The 22,663-nt window shown below is 34.6% G+C and overlaps 3 protein-coding genes and 1 long non-coding RNA gene across 4 annotated transcripts in view; 1 reads left to right on the top strand and 3 right to left on the bottom strand.

Moving 5' to 3' along the window:
• Positions 1-803: 803 nt before the first annotated feature.
• LOC109596558 (uncharacterized) lies at positions 804-2,474 on the bottom strand. Its single transcript, XR_002191375.2, has 5 exons — positions 2,389-2,474; positions 2,175-2,336; positions 1,759-1,894; positions 1,269-1,407; positions 804-1,116 (listed from the first exon to the last, which is right to left on the bottom strand). It is a non-coding gene; the product is annotated as an uncharacterized LOC109596558 (long non-coding RNA).
• Positions 2,475-3,193: 719 nt separating this feature from the next.
• On the bottom strand, positions 3,194-7,041 carry LOC109596561 (Bloom syndrome protein homolog). The gene is made up of 2 exons (XM_020012127.2): positions 6,482-7,041; positions 3,194-6,417 (listed from the first exon to the last, which is right to left on the bottom strand). Exons 1-2 carry the CDS (start codon positions 6,917-6,919, stop codon positions 3,247-3,249), a joined length of 3,609 nt encoding a protein of 1,202 aa, XP_019867686.1. The 5' UTR covers positions 6,920-7,041; the 3' UTR covers positions 3,194-3,246.
• Positions 7,042-8,486: 1,445 nt separating this feature from the next.
• Positions 8,487-11,477, top strand: LOC109596562 (glutamine synthetase 2 cytoplasmic). Its single transcript, XM_020012128.2, has 7 exons — positions 8,487-8,626; positions 9,655-9,840; positions 9,990-10,151; positions 10,205-10,479; positions 10,536-10,735; positions 10,974-11,113; positions 11,178-11,477. Exons 2-7 carry the CDS (start codon positions 9,657-9,659, stop codon positions 11,321-11,323), a joined length of 1,107 nt encoding a protein of 368 aa, XP_019867687.1. The 5' UTR covers positions 8,487-8,626; positions 9,655-9,656; the 3' UTR covers positions 11,324-11,477.
• Positions 11,478-11,758: 281 nt separating this feature from the next.
• LOC109596550 (zinc finger SWIM domain-containing protein 5) overlaps positions 11,759-22,663 on the bottom strand; it is an 87,813-nt gene continuing 76,908 nt past the window's right edge. Inside the window, exons 3-14 of the mRNA XM_049969430.1 lie at positions 20,799-20,913; positions 20,039-20,166; positions 17,591-17,883; positions 17,226-17,531; positions 16,883-17,163; positions 16,685-16,821; positions 16,209-16,631; positions 15,977-16,143; positions 15,514-15,916; positions 15,024-15,454; positions 14,740-14,958; positions 11,759-14,658 (exon numbers count right to left, since the gene is read on the bottom strand). Coding sequence (XP_049825387.1) covers positions 14,137-14,658; positions 14,740-14,958; positions 15,024-15,454; positions 15,514-15,916; positions 15,977-16,143; positions 16,209-16,631; positions 16,685-16,821; positions 16,883-17,163; positions 17,226-17,531; positions 17,591-17,883; positions 20,039-20,166; positions 20,799-20,913 — 3,425 coding nt within the window. The 3' untranslated portion in view covers positions 11,759-14,136. The remainder of the gene's footprint in view (positions 14,659-14,739; positions 14,959-15,023; positions 15,455-15,513; positions 15,917-15,976; positions 16,144-16,208; positions 16,632-16,684; positions 16,822-16,882; positions 17,164-17,225; positions 17,532-17,590; positions 17,884-20,038; positions 20,167-20,798; positions 20,914-22,663) is intronic.

Raw genomic sequence — 22,663 nt, 5'->3', positions numbered from 1 at the left:
CTTCGATTACTTGTTAATTGAAGTCTCATGCATGTTTATTTATCGACACGCAGTCCCAGACACTTGTCAGAACAGCCACAATATTATGCAAAAATTTTGAGATGATATCAGCAACTCTATGAACAAACAAAACCACGTTATTTTTTTCGATTTAAGTTCAATGTCAATTCTTTATGTTTCAATTTGTGCCACTCAAAACTATATGGACTTCATGGTGATAAGACACTTGAGGGAATCGTAGATTTTAACGCCAATAAACGAATTTGCTCAAAACTGTACTTAGTATTCAAATTAGATATTCCAATGAACTACCGACATAAATAATTTTCGAATTGTTCCCATTCAAAGTATTTGATTTTATTGTGACCGAACTCAGAAAAGCCTAGACCTCTACATCAATTAATGTGCATGCTCAAAACAGCATTTACTATTTATTCCAGTCGCTGCCTCATGCATCCGCATTTATTGATGAAGCGGTCCAGGACATTTCAAAATCAACCAGAGTAGTACTTCGCAGAAATTTGTTGAAGTCTTGTTTGTACTTTTTCTCAATGTTTTCACTTTATCACATAAAATTTAAACTCTCTGAACTTTTTAAATTTCGAAATTTGTTTCTTCATAATGATAGTGTTCTAGAAGATCCTAAACCTCAACGTCAATAAACGAGTCTGCTCAAAACTCTTCGTAATCTTTAAACCAGTTATTGTTACATGAATGGTGATTTATTGATTCTGGGATAAATAAATCAAAAGTTCCCTTTGAATAATCACTAGAATAATTTAATAACTTTGGTGTAAATTATGTAAAGATTATTCTACATTGAGGTCCAATACAGGACTTGTAGTTATCTTAATAGCATATTTTTCTAAAGTATGACAAAGTTTTATTGATATGAGACTGGAGGTGACTCCGAAAACAACGTTTCAAAAAGAGTAAGAATAATTTTACCTGAGAATTGGTTTCAGGATTTAAATTCAGGATTCTTCCAAAAATATTCTGTTCTACTTGAGTCCCAATTGATTTTTCTTTTTATTGCAGTGGTGGTACAAAGCTGTTCGATGGACTTTCGAAGTTTCAAAACATTGCTACCTTTCACTCCTAGTTTATATAGCTGAACTAAAATAGAAAGAGAAAAATATTTAATGTGAAATCAAAATTAACAATGATTAATTTAAAATTTACACTGATTTGTGATTATGTTAAAATATAACTGACGAAATACATAATGAAATTAAACGAAATCAAAATTAATATGGATGTGTTCTTACCTTATAGTGCCTTGAGTCATCCTTTGGAATCTATTCAACGGTTACAACAGACTTATCAATTAATTTTGAATCTGAACTTGAAATAATTACTTTGTTGAAGTGTTTCAGATATGTTCTTCGTCGTGTACCAAGCTGCAGACTGAAATGTTTCTAGTGATAATTTACAATGAAACCAACAAACAAACATCTGCTGTTTATCACCATGGTTACAAAACAAAGACCAGCACATTTGATAATTTGAAAAATAACTGTACTTATTTGTTAGTACCATGGAGACACAACAAACAATCGGACAAGGTGCTTAAAATTTAAAGGATCACTGTAGTACTTTTTTAACAAGTCGAAAATATCTCTCTGTACATTGAGATTCATTAACATTTGAATTATAAACCAAAATAAAAATTTATTATATTTGGTTTGAAATCTATTACTGATAAAAATACATAATGAAATTAAACTAAATCAAAAATTAGTATGAATGTATTCTTACCTTATAGTGCCTCGAGTCCTTTTGAATATGTTCAACGCTTTCAACAGACTTATCAATTAATTTTGAATCTGAACTTGAAATAATTACTTTGTTGAAGTGTTTCAGATATGTTCTTCGTCGTGTACCAAGCTTCAGACTGAAATGTTTCTAGTGATAATTTACAATGAAACCAACAAACAAACATCTGTTGTTTATCACCATGGTTACAAAACAAAGACCAGCACATTTGATAATTAGAAAAATAACGGTACTTATTTGTTAGTTACCATGGTGACACAACACAGTCGGAGAAGGATGGCTCAAAATTTAAAGAATTACCGTAGTATTTTTTTAACAAGGGGAAAGTTAAAAATTATTACTGATGAAATACATAATGAAATTAAATAAGATTATAATTAATATGGAATTATTCTTACCTTAAGGTGCCTTGGATCCTTTGTAGTATTTTAAACGATGTAAATAAATTTCGTTTCATTTATACATAATTAAATTTATCTCTTGGAACGTTGGTCGGTTGGTTGATTTGAATTATGAATTTGGAATAAAAATGTACGATTAAATTATTTGGCCATATTATCCTATTAAAAAGAAAACTGATAAAACTCATTATTATTATGGAAATATTCTCACCTATAAGTGCCTTAGTTTATTCTTGACTTGTTAATTAAACTTTAGTCTGAACTTGAAACATCTATATCGAAGTAATCCGAAGAGATGTTGCCCGTTCTGGGCGAAGAGGCAAACTAAAATTGTGTATGTATTTCTTTATAAGGTAACATCGGTATAAACAACTCTCCCGAATATATATCAATTGTTTCACCATGGAGATAAACAAACACACTAGATAATTGAATGTTAATTGAAAATAGGATAAACAAACAGTGTCAGACAAGGATAGCTTAACATCTTAAAAAGGCACTGTTGATTTGCAGGATATTCTGGGAATGAGTCAATAGAATAAAAACGAATTAAACTAAACTTCTCTGCCATATCTGTCAATGGATTTCTATATTCTACTGGGAATGTTGAACTCAAGTGAAATAAGTTTAAATATAAATAGAAAGTCCATTTAATGGTCAGGTCTATCCCTAATTTAACGCCATTCTCACAATAATTAATAAATTAGAAATTAATAGAACAAGAAGTTAGTCATTCAGAAACTAACAAATACTTCTAATAAGAATGGATGTAACTTAAAATTTGATCAGTTATGAACATTCAAATCAAAAAGCAAACGGGATGGATAATATAATTGATGTTTTTTTTTGTTGCAACATTTCTTAATTATTTAGCCTGTAAATACAATAATTTTGTTTTGAATGTATAAACCAAATAATCACATTATTATTATTTATAACAATATCGTGGACATGTTTTTAGCTTGCAAAACTTCTTTTCAACTTGGAATAAGAATGTAATAAGGAATAAAAATATATATTTAATATAAAAATTTATTGCAAAAATCAAATAACTATTATAAATAATGTCTTATTTGAAATGCATCACTGGCATCATGCCTAGTCCTTTTTTACTTGATGATGATACTTTTTTCTTAGTGGCAGCTCCCCGACTTTTTTTCGGTGAGCCAGACTTTCTCCTCCTTTTGCGATTCTTAAAACCTCCTCGTTTATATCCGTTAGTAGACTTCCTTTTAATTCCCCTTCTACTAGATGGCGAGTAAGAACTGGATTCGCCCCAATCGCTTTCGTACGAGTTAAACTGCGGTACTACCTGCTTCTCCTTCAGTTTGTCCATCTCTGCGCGGTATTTCTTAATAATCGGCAAAAGGAACTCTCCACATTTAGCGTAATTTGCCTTCGTAACGTATTGAATTTTTAAGAATTCCTCCTCAGTTGTGGGCAAATAGTCTGCCATACTTTTTACAGCAGACAGGTTCATTATGGAAGTCATGGTGACATTCTTTTCAACGGCCAAACGATTAATTTCCGCCAAAAGCTCCTCATGACATTTCATTGTGATGTTATTAATTTCAAATTGGGAAGGAGTCCTGCTTCCAGCAGTCGATATCGATGCTGCCGATTTCCCTGATTTACTGACTGAAATTTCAGGAAAATCACTGCCAGATGTGACTTTGCTGGCGGTGTTTACAGTAATATTTATTGTTATATTTCTATTCATCATTTCTATTTTGGGGCCCGGCTTAAGATAAACAACAGGATAACCTCCAACACATGAACAAAAGTTAACAAGCACATTTTTTAACAACAGGACTTTTAAAATTCGTTGTATATCATTTCTATCCATATTACTGCCGGCAGCATAATATTTATGTCTGTCGTGGCCTCTGCTCATTACTTTAGTATTTTTAGAACCCTTGTAAACTTCAGCTATATGGAGCAAAGTCACATTTTCTCTTCTAGCAATGTCTTGCACTAAAACTGCCAATTCCTTTGCTTCTTTCGTAACGTCCCGGTTTTTATATTTGTTAATATTTAAACAATTATCACAGGTAGTTTCTTTGTTGGCTATACATATTTTCCTATCAAAATTTTCACCTAAATGAAGTAGTTGAAGATATCTACGGCAGTCCACAGTATTTTCAGCATAGGAAACCATCTGATTTAAGTTTTCAAAATGACCATCTATAGTACTCTTCTTGTCCAGCGCAATGATTTTCTGAATTCGTGCTACATCTTGGTACGAATAAAACAAATACGAGTAAGATGTTTTTCCATCTCGTCCGGCTCTGCCAGATTCCTGGTAAAATCCCTCCACCGATTTTGGCAATGAGCCGTGTATGACAAATCTCACATCTGGTTTGTCAATGCCCATTCCAAAGGCTATTGTAGCCACGATAACGTGAAACTGGTCTTGCATCCAATCACGTTGGTGCTTTTCACGCACTTTGTCAGACATACCAGCATGATATGCTCTAGCTTTTACGCCCATTTTGCATAGATCTTCAGCAAGACGTTCACAGTCCTTTCGACAAAGACAATATATGATGCCAGATTGTCTAAAAAATTTAGATTTAATAAGACCCGCAATTTCACCCGCTAAGGTCTTAGTGGTTTTCGGAAGCACTTGGTATTTGATGTTGGGTCGATTAAAACTTCTAATAAACGTTTTAACGTTTTTTAAATTCAGTATAGTAATTACATCTCCTTGAACCTGTTTAGTGGCTGTGGCAGTTAAGCAAATAATGGGAACTTTTGGAAATTGTCGTCTTATAAAAGACAGTTGTTTGTAATCTGGTCTAAAGTCGTGACCCCACTGTGAAAGACAATGAGCTTCGTCGATTACGACTCTTGCTAATTTATCCCTTGCATACAAGTTAGTCAACATATCAATCATCTTCCCTGATGCCCCTATTTTTTCAGGCGTCAAATATAGCAGTTTAAGAATTGGTTCCCTTGTACTTAATTTGCCATAAATAATATCAACTTCACTCTTTGCTACATCTGAGCATAAATGTGCTGAAGGTATATCCAGAGCGTTGAGTTTGTCCACTTGATCACTGATCAGTGCTCTTAAAGGTGAAATAACAACTGTTACACCTGGTGATAAAATGGCTGGTAGTTGATAGCACAAGCTCTTTCCTCCTCCAGTAGGCATGAGAACAAATACATCATGTCCTAATAAACTGGCATTGATGATTTCTCTTTGATGAGGTCTGAACTCCCTCAAACCAAATTTTTCATGCAAGACTTCCACCATCACTTCAGAATGTGGATAGGTTTTCTTAAATTCGTCTGAATTGTCTTTTCTATTATTGAACTGATTTAAAGGAGGTTCTTGTAATACATCATTTGACCAATCTATATCTGAAACGTCAGGTATGTCACATGTGTCGGGCTCCGTATCAAATTTCTCATCCCAATTTACCGATGTATAATCAAAATCATCCACAGGATTCGTAGTCTCAGTTTTGGTATTGTTGCCGTCACCTCCAAATCGTTTTTCGAACTCATCATCGTCCATATAATTTTCCTGGGACGCCAAAATATCCGAATCGTATGAGTTATCTAAATTTTCAGTAGTATTACCAAACAACCTCTCGAATTCAGCATCATCCATGTAGTCATCATTTGATGGTAATAAAGAATTGTCAATTTTTGAAACCTTATCATCAAGATGAAAATTAACTTTCTCATGAGTGTTGTCTGTCTTTTGTGAACTAACATTTGAAGACTTTTCTGTGAGGCCTGATTTACATGATAACTGAGGTATGACCACTTTTTTGAGAGATTCTCCAATTGATTGGCTTCCTGATGGCGACAATGATGACTGAGATGAAGTAGACAACTTTTTTAATTTAAATCTTTTTGGCTGAACAATTGATGAACTGGTAAGATCATCTTCGTCACAAAACTTCTTTATTAAATTAATGTTAACTTTTTCTTTATCAGCTGATTTATGTGGACTAATTATTTGACTACTAGTCTTTTTCTCTGAAGATCTACTTAACTTTTTCTTGCTTGGTGTTTGGTCCCTTTTCTCAGGTGTTTTGTTTTTACTCTCAGATATTCGTATTCCATTGTTTCTCTCTGGTATGCTACTCTTAGACTTCTTTTCATCAGATAGGCTGAGGGTTTTCTTAAAATTGTTCTTCACATAACTTTCTTTAGGTGTGATTACATTCTTGGCACTCACTGGCCCATTTTGATGATTTGTTTTGTTGGATAATTCGGGTTTAACCTGAAAACAGTTTGTTGTTTATATTACTACTTATATTATTTCTAACCTAGTCTTTTCTACTTACTATTTGGGACTCTGATTTACATGAAAGAGATGATCTGTATTTAAAATTTGAACTATTGTTTATTTTTGTATCACTAATATCGCGAACAGTTTTGTCTTCAGATACTTTTCCATTGTCTCTTTTAGATTCTTCTTTACTGTTATTAATGACGTGTGATGATTCTTTGGGTTTAAATTTAAATTTATTGTTAGATTGTACATTTTCTTTAACACTTGATTCACTGGTTGTTCTACATATCACTTTGTCCTTATTTGAAGTCACTTGAATATGGTTTGATTTACCATTGGCACTTTGTTGTTGATTGGACAATGTTTCCTTTTTGTGTAATGGACTGGTACTTCCACTAAAAGATTCCACTTTTTTAAACTTAAAAGTTTTACTGGTATTAACAGTTGCATTTTTGAATTCTTCCAAAAAATCATCAAATGTGTCTCCCATAATTCAAAAATAACAACTTCATTTGATTACATCTTAAATTAAACTTAATACGTAAAGCAACATGTACTGGAACTAGAAATCAAACACATATAACTACCAGTTATAAATAAAACAAACTGAATGACATTCGACATTAGCGCCAGTTGTGAAATTGTAGAGTGATTAATGTTCATAATGTGAAATCCCCAAGCCATGTTTATTTAATTTTTTTTACTTTTTAATAACTAAAGAATATCTGAACCTGATGTTATTATATAAACTAATATTATATGTCGTTAAAGATGAATAACATTATAATAAAGAACAAATTGTTAAATTGAAGTTCTTTTCATGATTTTTAAATGAAGTGATTGTACGAATTCAGTAAATATTGTATATATATATATAGAAAAATTTTGTTTAATTAATAATAAAATAGAAAAATATATTACCCCTGTGAACACACAACACAAATTACATGAACAAAATATGTTTAATAGTTCAACACGTTTGCTCTAGATGGCCTCAGCATTTCGCGGTAGACTAATGCTCAAGTTCAAATTTTCAGCAACTTTTTTCCTTTTTCAGTCACTTTAATTAATAAATTTAATGGCCATTTAAATAATTCCAAGTTTTACATTGTTAACCGTTGTTACAAGCATTTCAAAATGTAGTAGGTCAAGATCCATTAAAAAAAGAAATAGTTTTGATACAAAGAAAAGTAAACAAATATTTAGTTTACTTCTATATTTTTTTATGCTTTATCCATTTGAGTTATCTAGATGTTTATGTTTCTATCGATTGGATCTTCTCGTGTAAGATACTTAGCCAACATTTGTTCGTGCCTGATGCTTTGATATCTTGTTCTTGATGAAACCTTACATTTTAATCATCGTTTTGATCATCTAGATTTTTTAGAAAGAAAATCAATAGGCTGAAGAACAAATGAATTTCAATTGTCTTTTTTGATCCTGGAAACATCTGCTTGTCCCTGATGATTTTATACCTTGTTTCTATTTTAGTAATGTATGGATGAAACCTTACACTTTAATCATCGCTTTGATCATCTAAATTTTCTAGGAAAAAAAAACAATGTATTGAAGAAAAAATTAATTTCAATTGTCTTCTTTGAACCTGGAAATCAAAATTAAATAAATATTTTGACATCGACTTTTATTTTTCTATCGTGTAAGATATCAGCGATACAATGCCAAAATAAATTTTAATGTCTTATTTGAACCCCAAAATGTTGTAAACATCACCCTAAATTGCTAATTGAAATTGAAGATTTGAGAACCATTTGGAAACATCTTCAATTAAAGTTTTTGATAATATCTGTTTAAAAAAGCAGATATAATTTTAATTAATTACCCATCAAACGTTCTTACCTTTCTAACGAATTACTGATATTTATCTCAATCGGGTTTGCCGTTAATTCGAGTAAGCGCATCTTTAAATATTTGAAAAATAAACATATGGAAACGAACACTGAAATTGAGCGGCGTAATTTATTAATAAACCCGCGTGAAAATGCGATAAATTGTCGGTTTCAGCTCGGGTGGTGGATTTCGTATGCGCAAGCGTTCCTCACAAACTCTACAAATGCATAAAACCAAACTATTCTGCCACAGAATTTTCAGTTTGGGAGATTTTGTTATTGCTGAAACACGACCCAACTAGTTGTTCTGCTTTCAAAACTATCTTCAACCATTATCTAATTACTTAAAGGTAAGAATTAATTATTAACTATAACAAACATAACTAAATGTACAGCGTGAAAATGTACTCATTTCATAGTTTTGTAAATTTAGTTTTTTTACATATTTTTTCTCTTTGGTTAAACCTTTAATAATTATTTCTTTTATGTTATTAACAATATTCTACATTTACTAAGATGGTTTATAAGAAAAACCTCTAAACATTTAAAAACTGAATTCAGATTATATTATATTTATATTAAATATATAAATAGTACACGAACTAAAATTATAAACATACAAATAAACATCAAAACATCTTGGATATTTACATAGTTTTAAAAAAATAACACATTGCGTGAATAGTTTTAAAATGAAAATAGACACTGTGTCTTACAAATGTTTTAAATTAATGTGAAAAAATTGTTGGCACATTGAGAACAACAGAAAATTTAGATCGCATTGGACTTTGCTTGTTTTTATTTTGCTAGTAAATTTATCTGTTTATGGACCTTGTCTATTTTATTATAAAACTGAAAATATGTAATTTCAGTTAGGCGAAAATATGAACATAATTGAATGTCTTATTATAAGTGTGTGTAATATATTGTGTTGAAACATGTTGATTAAAATATTGATTGATCTCTAAGCATCCAATTACACAAATTGTATCATTCAATTTAATCCTGGATAATGATCCTTTTTCGATAAGATCGAAAATTACTTAGTGGATGATAAACCATTTAGCAAATCGATGGATCTAATAATAAAAGATCCTAGTAAATTTCCTATTGTTGCAACAGTTCAATTTCATAATTAAATATGTTTCGTGAATCTATTTCAATTTCTGTTGTAGATAAATAAATAGGTTGACCGTTCAATAAATAATAGGTTCATATCGATCTAAAATTAAAAATGCATCTGAAACCCAGTTTGAATATAGTTAATTGTATATAGATGTTCGAGGTTTTATTTATAAAAGTCTTCGACCTCTTTTATAAATAATATATTAATCAGAAAAAAACCGAAAACAAATTTTTTATAAAAAATTGTTTGCAGAGATGCCTAATTATACATTAGAGCATTCACCAAATGCAATACTGAACAAGTCAGTATTGTATAACTACATGAGCCTACCAATTCCAGATGGAATATGCCAAGCTACATACGTATGGATTGATGGAACCGGCGAAAACCTAAGAGGCAAAACTAGGACCTTGAATTTCGTCCCAGAAAAACCGGAAGGTAGTAAAATTCCCTTTTCGCCCAATGTGTAAACAATAATCAATCATACGAACTGAAACCCCTGATGTTCTTTAAATAGAATTGTTTTTCTTATTGAACTAATTCAATTGTCAAATCATCCATCCCATTAATCAAATGTTTATTTTCAGATCTTCCGATATGGAATTACGATGGAAGTTCGTGTTATCAAGCCGATGTATCAAATACTGACACTTATTTGTATCCTGTCGCCCTTTACAAGGATCCTTTTACGAGAGGCAATAATAAATTGGTCCTTTGCAACACGTTCAGATACAACAAGAAACCAACAGGTTCATTTTTCAATCAAATCGGAACCACCAAGTACATTTATTTATTGTTTTAGATTGTAACAAAAGGGTGAAATGCCTTGAAGCAATGATTGCTGCTAAAGAATCCGAACCGTGGTTTGGAATTGAACAAGAATACACGCTTCTGGACATGGATTTGAGACCGCTGGGATGGCCCAAAAATGGTTTTCCTGGACCTCAAGGCCCTTATTATTGTGGCGTTGGAGCCAACAAGGTCTATGCACGTGATATCGTTGAAGCCCATTACAGAGCTTGTTTGTATGCTGGCATCACTATATCTGGTACCAATGCGGAAGCTCTTCCATCTGGAGTAAGAATTCGATTTCGCTATGGTGTTGTTTAAAAATAACGAAAATGTTGTTTCAGTGGGAGTTCCAAGTTGGTCCGTGCGAGGGTATTTCAGCGGCGGACGAGTTATGGATGGCAAGATACATTTTACATAGAGTCGCCGAAGATTTTGGAGTTATAGTCAGTTTTGACCCTAAACCAATGGAAGGAGATTGGAGTGGATCGGGTGCCCATACGAACTTCTCTACAAAAGCTATGAGAGAAGAGGGAGGCATCATGTATGTCTTTTTCTTGCATTTAATATAGGATATTACGTACCCAATATTAATGATAGTATTTAATTACCGAAAAATATTTGAATTATAGAAAAGACAATAATCTATTGTATAGTTAGCAAAATTGTAATTTAATACTACTGTTGATATTTCTTTAAATATTGTATCACTCATTGATACAGAAATATTATTGGCTATATAACATACTTTTCAAATGAAGTTAACAATAAAATTTTATTAGCGAAATCGAAAAGGCCATTGACAAACTATCTAGAAACCACTTGAGGCACATCCAGGCTTACGATCCAAAGGGAGGAAAGGACAATGAAAGGAGGTTGACCGGAAAACATGAAACTTCTTCAATCCATGATTTCAGTGCTGGTAAGTGCTAAATATTTTACTACTAATTATGTAACTGACATTTTTGGTGGTCTGTTCGTTGTAGGTGTCGCAAATCGTAAGGCAAGCATAAGAATTCCCAGAGCTTGTGCGGAGGATAAAAAGGGATATCTGGAGGATAGAAGGCCATCTTCTAATTGTGATCCCTATGCTGTTACTGAAGTTATCGTCAGAACTTGCGTTCTGGAATAATCAAAAAATTATGTCAGCTTTATTAATTTATCGTGTCGATTAAATTATAAATGTGTCGTTTGTGAATATATACTTATGTGTAGTATTGATTAAATTGAAACTTGGATATAATGAATGTGAACATTTAACTAAATAAATGTAATTCTCAAATCTATTTTAGCTTTTTTGATGTAAATAATGTATTTAACATACACGTGTTAATTCTCATACACATTTAATTCTTTGTAAAATTTTAGCCTGTGTGTTCTGCATGGCAGCTAGGTTTAATTTGGGTTATAGATATTACAATAATGTTGTCTAAGTCAAAGGTTGGACTAAGTTTTTTATACTCTCACTCTCGTTCTTTTTATATTTATACGACTTACCTCATAAGTTGTGTTATATTAGAGGAAATTCCTTTCATATTTTTATAATTATGGTGAATTAAAAGACCAATGAATTACAAATATTTGTATTTATCATAAAAATAATCATAAATTAGTAATACACAGACATATTGAAAGCAAATTTGCTTTATTTTAACAAATAATGAACTAAGTTATTTTTTGGCAATATTTACAACTTTTTCCTAAGTATATAATACACTAAACACAATACAACAACAAATATAAAATTATCTCATTGGAATGAACGTGTACCAAATTTGGCCAAGTTTCTTTATTTACAGTATCCTTAAGTTACATGGTTTTCTTAAAATGAACTAATAATAATAAAAATGTGGCACTGGACAAAAAAATAAAATTATTAATCACAGATACATATAACTCAATTCAAATTAAATTTACTGGCATGGGCAGTTCAAACTTTATACAAGTATTGCAAATTTTAATTATAAAATACTTAATTTAAACATACAATTTTTTTTTTTGATTACGGTGTTAGCTATAATATAATATTGCATAATACAAATGCATATTTGATTTTGTTGTATTTGTGGTTTTTAGCGTTAATCAGTCAGTTTTTAATATTCAACCAGTAATTCTAATCGATATTTTATATTTGAAACTTTCAAAGTGTTTGGTTGAATATTAGAACAGTCAAAATGTGAAAAATTTACCATAACTGATGCAAGACACAATTTATTTTTGATCAAAATAGTTATTCATAATTTAATTTGGTGTGATTTTTATAGAAGTTTTGTTGATTAAACAGCAACAACTATGGTAAATGATCGCATGATAGCTCAAAGAGGTAGCTTATGGAATGACAGCTGACAAATTGCTACAACAGCTTGGTCGACTGTTTACTTCTTTATTATTATAATTATTTTGTACTTATTGATATACTGTATTTAAATAACAGGAAGCATTTACCTTGAAGTATATTTGGAAAGCATTACACATCATGTGTTTCAAACTCAGACTGTATAACACCTTCCTGACATATTATGAGACACCATATCTCTTAGGGCATATAATATATACATAAATACTATACAAATAACAATTCTTTGGTAAAACAAACATACAATTTAAACGAAGTATTATGGCGTGTAACTAATTCAAAACATAACGCAAAAAAAGAAAATCAATAAATAATGTATACAGATTTCAATCCAGCAGAAAGAATTTAAAGGGAGTAACATGAAGAAATAATAAAAACATATTTTTATTGAAATCCTTTAGCAACAAAAACATGAACAACAAAAGAAACTTTAACAATTGTTAGTTATAGGTATGCATATGTAATATAAATATTTTTGTTACTTGAAAAGAATGCAAATCAACAATGAATCTTACGAAATAGTACGTATTTGTAAAAATTCCTTCTGCCAAGTAAGAATGGATGCCAAATAAATTAAAAGCAATCAAAGCAAGAACGGAATGAAATATAAATGCGAATTTCCTAAAATAGTTCTTACAGTGACTAAAATATTGAACTAAGTTGTACCTAACTAAAAACAAAGTAATACTAAATAAATAATGCCAAACACGGCATTGAGATCGAGCACATTCAACAATTCAAACTGGCAAGCCACCTGCAGTACAGAATATACAAAAATTTACATATCTGTGACGCTGCGTCAGATTGATCTCCCAAATGTGCAAACTTAAAATCAGTCTGTTAATTAAAATCATTGAATTTTAATAAATAGTACTTTAAATCTCATAATGATATTGTCCAGTATTTGCTAACCAACGAAGCAGTTTCATTGTCGAACTATTTTCATTTCAGCCCCTTTAATTTAACCGTTGAAATTTGTTAGTGGACAGGAACTGTACATTTGCAACAGGATTCTAGTAATGCTCACTATACTATTATTGTCATTTTCCCATTAACAAAATAAAAGTTTGTTCAATCACTTGAATTAGCCGGTTAAACGCATTATAACTGACCTATCATTAACAAATTTGTGTGGTTCAAATTGGGAGCCTTTTATCTAATTTTGCCTTGGAATCGCAATTTATTATATGTTACTTTTTTAAATAAACACGTCATCTTTCCGCACAGGTAAATCTCGCACATACAGCTCTGACCCATGTCCCAGAGCAGATATTATCACAAAGTCAATCCAAATTAACCAAAAAATAAATACCTAAGGTTATACTAGAAATGTACAAATTAGTCTTGAACGTTTGCGTAGTTCTCTAATAGAAGTTTCGTGCGAGTACTGTAATCATCATGAACAAACGTCACTTGAATATGTGATATATTGCTATCTTTGTAAATCAATTTTGTTCTAAATCAATTAATTACAATTACAGGCCACGAATAAATGTCCGGAACGAAACTACACAAACAATAGCCACGTGCAATGTCACCGGTCAAGGAAACCTACACCCGGGTCACTGTGCAGGGCCGTGGACGCGACATCAGCCAAACCGCTCTTTCACCAGAAACATCAACTTCTTTTTGCCTTTATAAGCTACCTTCATGTTCTCGATGAGCTGCGTGAACTGGGCGTGACCGTCGTGAGCCAAGATAAACGTATCCCTGGCTTTGGTCAGGAAGTCGATGAAGTCGCCGTAGTGGCGGGGCGAGATGTGCGTCAGTCGGGAGTGTGTGGTGTTTATGTAAGCCGCCACAGCCGCCTCCAGCAGCTGTCTGAGCGGTGGCCGGTCATACGAGAGCGGTTTGATCGCTCCAGGGGCACAGCCTCTGCTACGTCCGCCGTGAGGGTGGGGTGTCTGGTGCTTAGCGCCGTCCAAGGGCGCCGGATGCGGACACGATATTCCTGGTGCAGTCATACTGCACCGTCGGAGGATGTCTGAGAGCACGGTGGCGCACTGTACATTCTTCACTAGCAGCGGGATCATGTTCGAGAGTTCCGTTTTTCCTAACGAGTGGCTTAGTGCGCAAGCCCAGTGGATATCGTTTATCGCAGGGTGCGTGTCCTGAAAATACAATTATCATTGTTAGATAGTCCGTTGTGTGTCGCATTTGTCGACTTGCGGTATTGCTAATTGGATACCAACCTGATTGTAGGCTAAATGGACATTTTTCATGGCCAACATGGCCAGTTTGTAAGCCCTTGTGGGGTAACCGCGGTGCTCCATGTATCGGGCAATGGTAAAGAGTTGTGACGATGTCATAATATGGGAGGCAGCATCAACGACTATTTGATAAGCCGTTTCGAAGGCTAACGCCTCGTTTTCACAGAGCGTCAGGGCATTCAAGGCACAATTTGGAGGGTCCTGGTAAGTATAAGCACAATGAGTTAGTTACTATTTTAGAAAATTATGATTAATTTTATACGTACCTTAGTGGCACATTGTAAAGCTAGAGTTCTCGCGCAGCTCGATAACTCCTCTTGCTGCGTGAAGCTCAGATTAAGACGCATGATAGTGCTGTGCGACATGATGGTGGTTGCCACGGGACCGGTAGCTTCTGTCGCCGTGAAAAACTGATACCAGTTTTGCATGATCGACATCAAAGCGTCAACGCCCACTTCAGTGGCACACGTCACTAACCACCGGACCATTTCTCGCCTCCGCCAATTCAACGAAGACAACGTCATCCGCATTACCTGAAGACCTAATTCGAATGCTACACTGAGTAGTGTCGGATGCCGCGGACCGGTTTCGGGAGTGGCGAATCGAAACGCGTCTTGAGCGAGTTTAAATAAATGGGAAGAACTATGGATATGCCTCTGTGATGATTCCAACACGGTACGCAGCCTCATTACCTCACCTGTAATCAAAAGACATTGTCAAAATCTTATCAAGTAATCAGGTATTTCGAATACCAACCTTTGGCGGCGCTTAACATCGTCGAACTGAGCGCACACTGCTGCGTCTCGATGTGTCCGAGCGTGAACCAGCGCGGATTACGGCCCATCATCAGCGAGCTACTGGCATTACCGCCCAGAGGATCGTCTGAATCCTCGTGCTCTTCCAACAATGGCAGCCTCATTGCGCGCAGTCCCACCTCGTAAGCCAAGTCCGGGTAGTAATTCAGAAGCGAAAGGAACAGAAACCGGGCGAATGTGTGCATTGGTATGCTCTCGGGATGGATGCCGATGCCGAACCCGCTAGTCGGGCCTCCCTCGAGCAGGATAATAGATTGTCTTCGTAACACAGCGACCAGGCTGTTGTCCAACTCGATGTCCTGCAGTTTGGAGATCAGACGGTCTTCCTGTTTACAAGCTTTTTCCTGGTGAAATACAAATGTATTAGTAAGAAATATGAAAATAAATAAATAATAATGAATTACCTGGGCGTACAGTCCAACTGGCATTATTCTTTGTTGTCCTAAACCTATGAGTGCTACTTCGAACGCTAGCGTAAGATATGTTTCCGACCTATCCCTAGAGCCTACAACGGGTACATGTTGATAACGAGGTCTGATATTGCTATGCTGATCTTCCATGCCCACAATATCTGTGAAAGAAGAGGCCAAATTTATTAAGACTTCATTTTTAAAATTCATTATTATTGAATATTACCTAAATAACTGGGTGTTCGAGGCCGCTGATCATCAGGGACAACTGAAGCGTCTGCCAATGTATCAAACAGGCATCCCACAGGATCGAGCGGATGCCCCACCCACCCGTCATAGTTAACGGGTGCATTCACCGATGACGATGAGGACGACGACGAACCGGAGCCACTGCTGGCGTTGCATTGGCCGTTACAGCGGGATGTGCAAGCAGTCACTTTGCACGAAGCCTGCGACGACGCGCCTGGTTTACTACCACTCGTACTAGCGGCGGCGTTCTGTTGCTGCTGGCTCTCGTGCCACTTCCGCTGCGCAACCAGCTGCTGTTGCTTCATGGTGCGCACTACGGACACGGCGAGCCGCAGCGCAGCCTCCATATGACCGTGCGAGCGAAGTGAATCCACTCGTGCCGCGCACAAGGGTATCGGTTCTGTAAAGTTGAAGTTAAGTCTCACATATTCAACGAATGAGGGATGCTCTTACCATGCCAAAGGGGCTGTCCTTGAGGATTAAAGCTACCAGAACTGGAAGTGTCGGGTACATGGGAGCAATACGTGTCGCTGGATAAAATATTCTTTAGATGCATATTGTCCCATGACATACCAACTGCATCCAATGCCCTTGAATTGCAAAAAAATTATTAGCATAAGCCCATTATATTTGTTAATATTTTCAACTTACCTATGAAATATAGATCGTGGTAACGCAGGTGTGCTTGACTTAGAACTACTCCCTGATAATCTTAATCTTTTACTACTTCTCGGGCTATACGAACTCGAATCGTTGTCATCATCATCATCTTCCGAACTGTCTGAGGTGTCATATACTGCTCGATTTCTGTCTCTTTCTCTCTCTCTGTCGCGATCTCGTCGATCCCGTCTGTCCCTTTCCCTGTCCGCATATCTGTCTCCTCTGTCTCGATCATGATAGTGCCTATCCCTATCCCTATCTCTATTGGAGTACTAAAAACAAAGCAAACCGTCAATTTTGAGTATCACCTACTATGGTATAAATCACATCTTACCGAATCTCTTTGGGAACCAGCCTGCTGTAGCCTGTAGTCGGGATCCTCCGGTGGGCAAACGTCAATGACGGCCCACTTCTCCAACAACACTTTCCACTGCTGCTTCTCGTGCTGTGTGCAGTTCGGGTTGAGGACGATGCACACCCACAACGATCCCAATTGATCCCACAACTGCCTGCACTTATCGGTCATCGGTGTGCCTTGATTGCGCCACATCTGCAGCCTGGGATCGGACAGGAACTGTTCCGTGATCAAAGTGAGGATGCGTGCACCGTTGGAGTCCTGCGCCCGGAGCATTTCCCTTACCTAAAAAAACGAACGTGATTGTAATAATATTGTTTGCTACGATCAAGTTGTGCACGTACTTTTGAAAACAGGGAGTTGAGCTGTTTGTTGGCGTTGTAGTAGGCGCCCTGCGACAGGTAGTATTTAACCTGTTCGCAGACCTGCTCTTCGTCTAAGTGCCACGTGTGTTCGTCGTCTGCAGAGGCGCCGGCCGTGGGATCCGGCGCCCCCGGTATCTGGTTAATTTCCGAGCGCTGCTGCAAAATTTCGTCCGCCAGCTTTTGGGCAGTTGGCAGCACCTCGGTGTGGTGCTCGGAGATCAGGTACTGGACGAACTTCTGCAACTGTTGTCGGTCCATTTGCAACAGTGTTTCTGAAAGTGTACGTTTGTTAGGTTCGCCAATATCGACAATTGCCGTGGTTATGTAGCAAGGAAACTTGCTTGTATTTTGATAATAGATCGATGTAGTAATGAAATTTTTTACAGTCCATACAAAATTCAAAGGAGCAATAGATTTTAAGAAGTTTAAGTAAGATTTTATGGAGTGTAAAATATTTAGGAATTTAATATTTAGTTTATTAAATATCTTAGTACAAAGGATTTTCGAATTCTCATATGCGCTGGGATTTCTTGGTATTTTTGATTAATTTATAGCGGCAGCTTCTCGAGACTATTTACAGGAATCCCATGGACTAATGTTGCTTAAATATAAAAACCAAGGGTATAAATAAGACGTATTCCTCTATATGGAAGTGTTTCATTTATATGCTCTTTAACAGAAATCTAAAAGTTCACCCATTGTGTTTTGCAGGAAGCTTAAGAAGGCAGTATTGGTTAATTTGATTAGTTACAACAGGAAACATTTAGAATACACATCCAAAGATTTTATGAAAAACTATTCTAATATACATATTACAATAAATCATTGAGATTTCATTGGCCCAAAAATGACTATTGTGAAAACTCAATTTCGTGTCAACCCAACCTTATCCATAAAAAGATATTTTGAACGAAAAGGAGTGTCTTTAGCATGGGAAGAGACCATGCGTAAGAAACTAATTGTATTTGATGATGAACTGAATGATACAGTTAAAGCAGTTGCTCGAGGTGGATTATCCAAAAAAGAACATTAATTTCTGCTTCAACTTTCTGTACATTCGTATTCAGATTATGCTGTACTTGAGCCAGATTTATTCTTCTGCTTCTAACCTAGAAAAGATATGAAACTTGGTCTTCCAAATAATTAGTTGTTTGGTGAATTCTTCAAAAGATTATGTGAATGAAATTGGTGACTACCTTTTTCACAAAAAAGTAAATTGGGATAAAAAATACGCATTTTGCAAATTAAATAAGATGGTTTAAAAAGGAATAATCTTCTATGTAGACTTTTAGTTTAAATTCCAAAAGGTAAAATTGGATATTTTTTGAAAAACTAGATTTTTTATGGACATTTCTGAAAATTTTGAAACTTACACAATTTATAAGGATTCAGAGGAGTTTTTTGATAATAAATACAAACATATAAAAAATTGTTTCTCATTTAGTTTCGTATACATACATATAAGTACAAAAAATCGAAAAATTAGTCACTTTTTAAAAAAATAAATGAAAGATTTTACCAATGTTATAAAAAGATCCAAAAAAAAATTAAGTCATAATTATTATAAAACTGAATTTTACTCTTTAATGTTCAGTTTTAAAAATCTATACAAACGAACTACAAACTTATACAAACGAACTACCACGCTTATTTTAGAGACGACAGCGCCATCTCTAATCGATAACGGAATATATTGTTACGCGACTTCTTGTTTTAATTTACAGATTATTATTAATTTGACTTTTAAATCAGGTCACCGCGTGACAGCAAAAATAAATTACGATGGGAAAACATTGAATTTATAAATACCCATTTCGTTTCTAATTAGAAATTTTAAACGGTGAAATTAAGAAAGAAAAAAAAATTAATGAAAATTGATTTACAAATGTTAAACGCGTGTGTGTATTTTATAAATATTTGAGAATCCGTGTGTTAAAAACATGACAACCGGGGACCAAACGAAAACGAAATCGGGCGACTTTAATTCGCTTTAAAGCGGATGTACCGTAAGAGATGCCAAGCGCCGTCCGCAAGATTAAATTATTGGGAAGGGATCGATAGGAAAAGTTGGGGTATCCGCCTTGTCGGCAGTATAATTTCATTTTACGACGGAGTTTATAGTTTTTTTTTGGGCGAATCGGGTTTGTAGTTAGGCCGTTTGAAAAAAGTGCTGGTTATACGAAATCGTTAAATCGGCAGGGCGGCGACTTGGCTCCGGTTCAACCGCGGAAAGGTGTGATTGTTGAAAAATTGTTCTCGGGGACGTTTTTTCGGAGGTGACGCCGTTCGAGACATTGTTTTATTTCGAACTTTCACCTTCGTTTAAGGTTTATTGATGTTGCACGTTGCACCGCAACCTTATAAAAATGCGCACATTAACAAATTGAGCGAGTTAAATGACGTAAACAATATTACACATATACTCACCGGATATAGGAACCCGTAATCGAACACTTTCTGCGTTCCTAATTCGATAAAGGGAAAGGGCCACCACATGTTGACACCAAAAAATGTCTTTCGCGTCACAACTGCACGTCACAGACGTAATTTTACACCTAGAATAAGAAAAAGATAACGTTAGTTTTTAATGCGAAACTTTTTCCCCATCGCGGAGAGCATTTCTGTCGTTTTAATAAAAGTTTATCCAATGGCATACGGATATTCTGGCTTTGACATTTACATGCAGTCGGTATTTACTTAGGACGGCCGACAATTTCAAACGGCACACCGTTTAAATATGTATGTTCGGTGTGTAAACATATTCCGAAGTAAATCTTTAATCCCCGACGTGATTGAAAAGTGTGAAACAGCTTAGCATGATATTTAAATAAATTTGAAGTCTGAAAAGGGGCACTGACTTATTAAAATGTAACCGAAGGAGAGTTCTTCGTGAAAAATATTAATAGAAAATACGTCCGGAAAAGTGTTCCGGTCATCACGGCGATATTGTGGATTTCTTAAAAATTTAGGGGCCCATAAAGCAAAGTCCTCTCACAATATACAATTTAACTTTTATCTGTGAGATGGGATCGGGGCGAGATTTTACCGGAAATTTATGACTTCCCGGGACTTTACAAATAGAATTCTGCCACGGCAAACCTTAATGGCAAATTGTAAATAATCGGTAAGATTACCGACCTATCTTGTGTCACACACAAACAAAAATTGTACACCTGAGTATACGCACCTATCAAAGCTCACTGACACTTTGAATTTTTGAGGAGGTTCAGGCGGGGCACCGCAGGGTAATGTCGAGGGTGATGAGGACCGAGGAGCAGTGACAATTCCGCTCAGATGGAAACCTGTAAAAATATAATGTAATAAGTAAACTAGGAATTTTAAATACACTTACAACATAAACACATTTAAATATTATTTTTAGTACACACATTGCCATTATTTATACAAATGTTTTAATAACTTCACCTCCAACAATAAAAGAACATTATAAAATAAAAACATTACTTTTTAATTTATTTATTATCTGGCAAATCATATGATCAATGTTACTTATGAAGAATATTTGATAGCCCTGGAGTAACACATTAATTACTACATAGTGCAGCAAACTTAATTTTTGTATTTATTGCGTATTATTACTTTAAAACTGTATAAATTTCAAATTTTTAGATGAAATATAATTAAAATTAAAATTTAAAACCAACAATGGTTGGCAAGAACTTTAGTGCAACTATTATAAGTGGTAATATTTAAAGTTGATATATGAAACGACTTAGCACAATGCAAATTGCACTCTAAAGTGAAATATATTTGCACATCCGTTATTGCAAGTCTGTATAAATTACGTGATACCGTTTTAATCTAAATAAAAGTGTAATTAATAGGAAAATTAATAGCGGACATTAATAGATAAATAGTCGAAACATCTATTATTCTTCGTTGATATAAAACCGCCACGCAACTTGCAAAATGAATTATGTGTGCATAGCAGGTACAAATGGCGGCGTTTCGCCCGCGCCATAAATAATGGTTATGGTAATTTTTAATATTGCCATGATTCACGGTAAACTAATAATCATTCTGTCTCGAAAATATAAAACTGACTAATCACAACGTGATTTGTGTCTGACACGGAAATTGTAAGTGGAATGTATGCCAACTTGGTACATTTCGTGCAAATTAATAATTAAAGCTTTCTGCGCAACGTGCACAAGTTTTTACATTAATTTCCTGTTTTCACGCGTAAAAATCTACCCCTCCGTCACGGATTTAAATTAATGGCCTACCACCAACAACTCTGAACCCGTTCATATATTTTTTTATGCTAATAATTATTTATAACGTGACGATATTAATTTTCTTTAAATATTGAGTAAACACATATTAAGTACCGGAAAAGGTAATTGGGGTTTTTATCGTTTACCTTTAAAAAACATAATTTCCTTCAATATAACTTTTATTCAACAAATTAATCACAATTAGAATCAATATTTTTTGCCAAACGTTCTACAACTACATTAATGTTGAGAGAAAAACATTCTGGGTTCTTGTAAAGTATTAACCTCTGTTTTGACCTCCTCTTTAGGATAAAATAGTTTCTTATGTAAAAAATGGACAATGACAAAAATAACTAATAACCCTTGTATATATGAGCTGGATGGATGTAGCGGAAAATCATTTGAGTTCTCATGAACTTATTCAATTTACATGAAGGAAATAGTTGTACTGATTGTTTTGCTTCTTGGTGGTATAGAGTTGGAAAGTCTTCCTTGGTACTTGCACGAGGTTTACCAGTTTCAACCCACTGTCCAGACTGGCGAGAATTGTCGTAATCAACCCAGTTTGCGTTGCATGGTCAAAAAAAGCTAATTTGTGTTGCATGCAAAGAGAGAATTGGCAATTGTTAAACACCTAATTTTGTGAAATCAATTTTTCCAGCTTTTTGTTGTTGATGAAGGCCACATTCTAACGATTGATTCATGTGAGTTTAACGACTGGCTTATTTTCAGACATGCTTCACCATTAATTTTTTCATAGTTACTGGCTTCAGGACGTCCTTCATGATGTTCTTCTACTTCAGTTAATTTATGT

This window comes from Aethina tumida, chromosome 1 (assembly GCF_024364675.1).
Source record: "Aethina tumida isolate Nest 87 chromosome 1, icAetTumi1.1, whole genome shotgun sequence".
NCBI classification, from domain to species: Eukaryota; Metazoa; Arthropoda; class Insecta; order Coleoptera; family Nitidulidae; genus Aethina; species Aethina tumida.
Note: the sequence above shows the minus strand (reverse complement) of the source record. Positions and strands in the feature narration are given on the sequence as shown.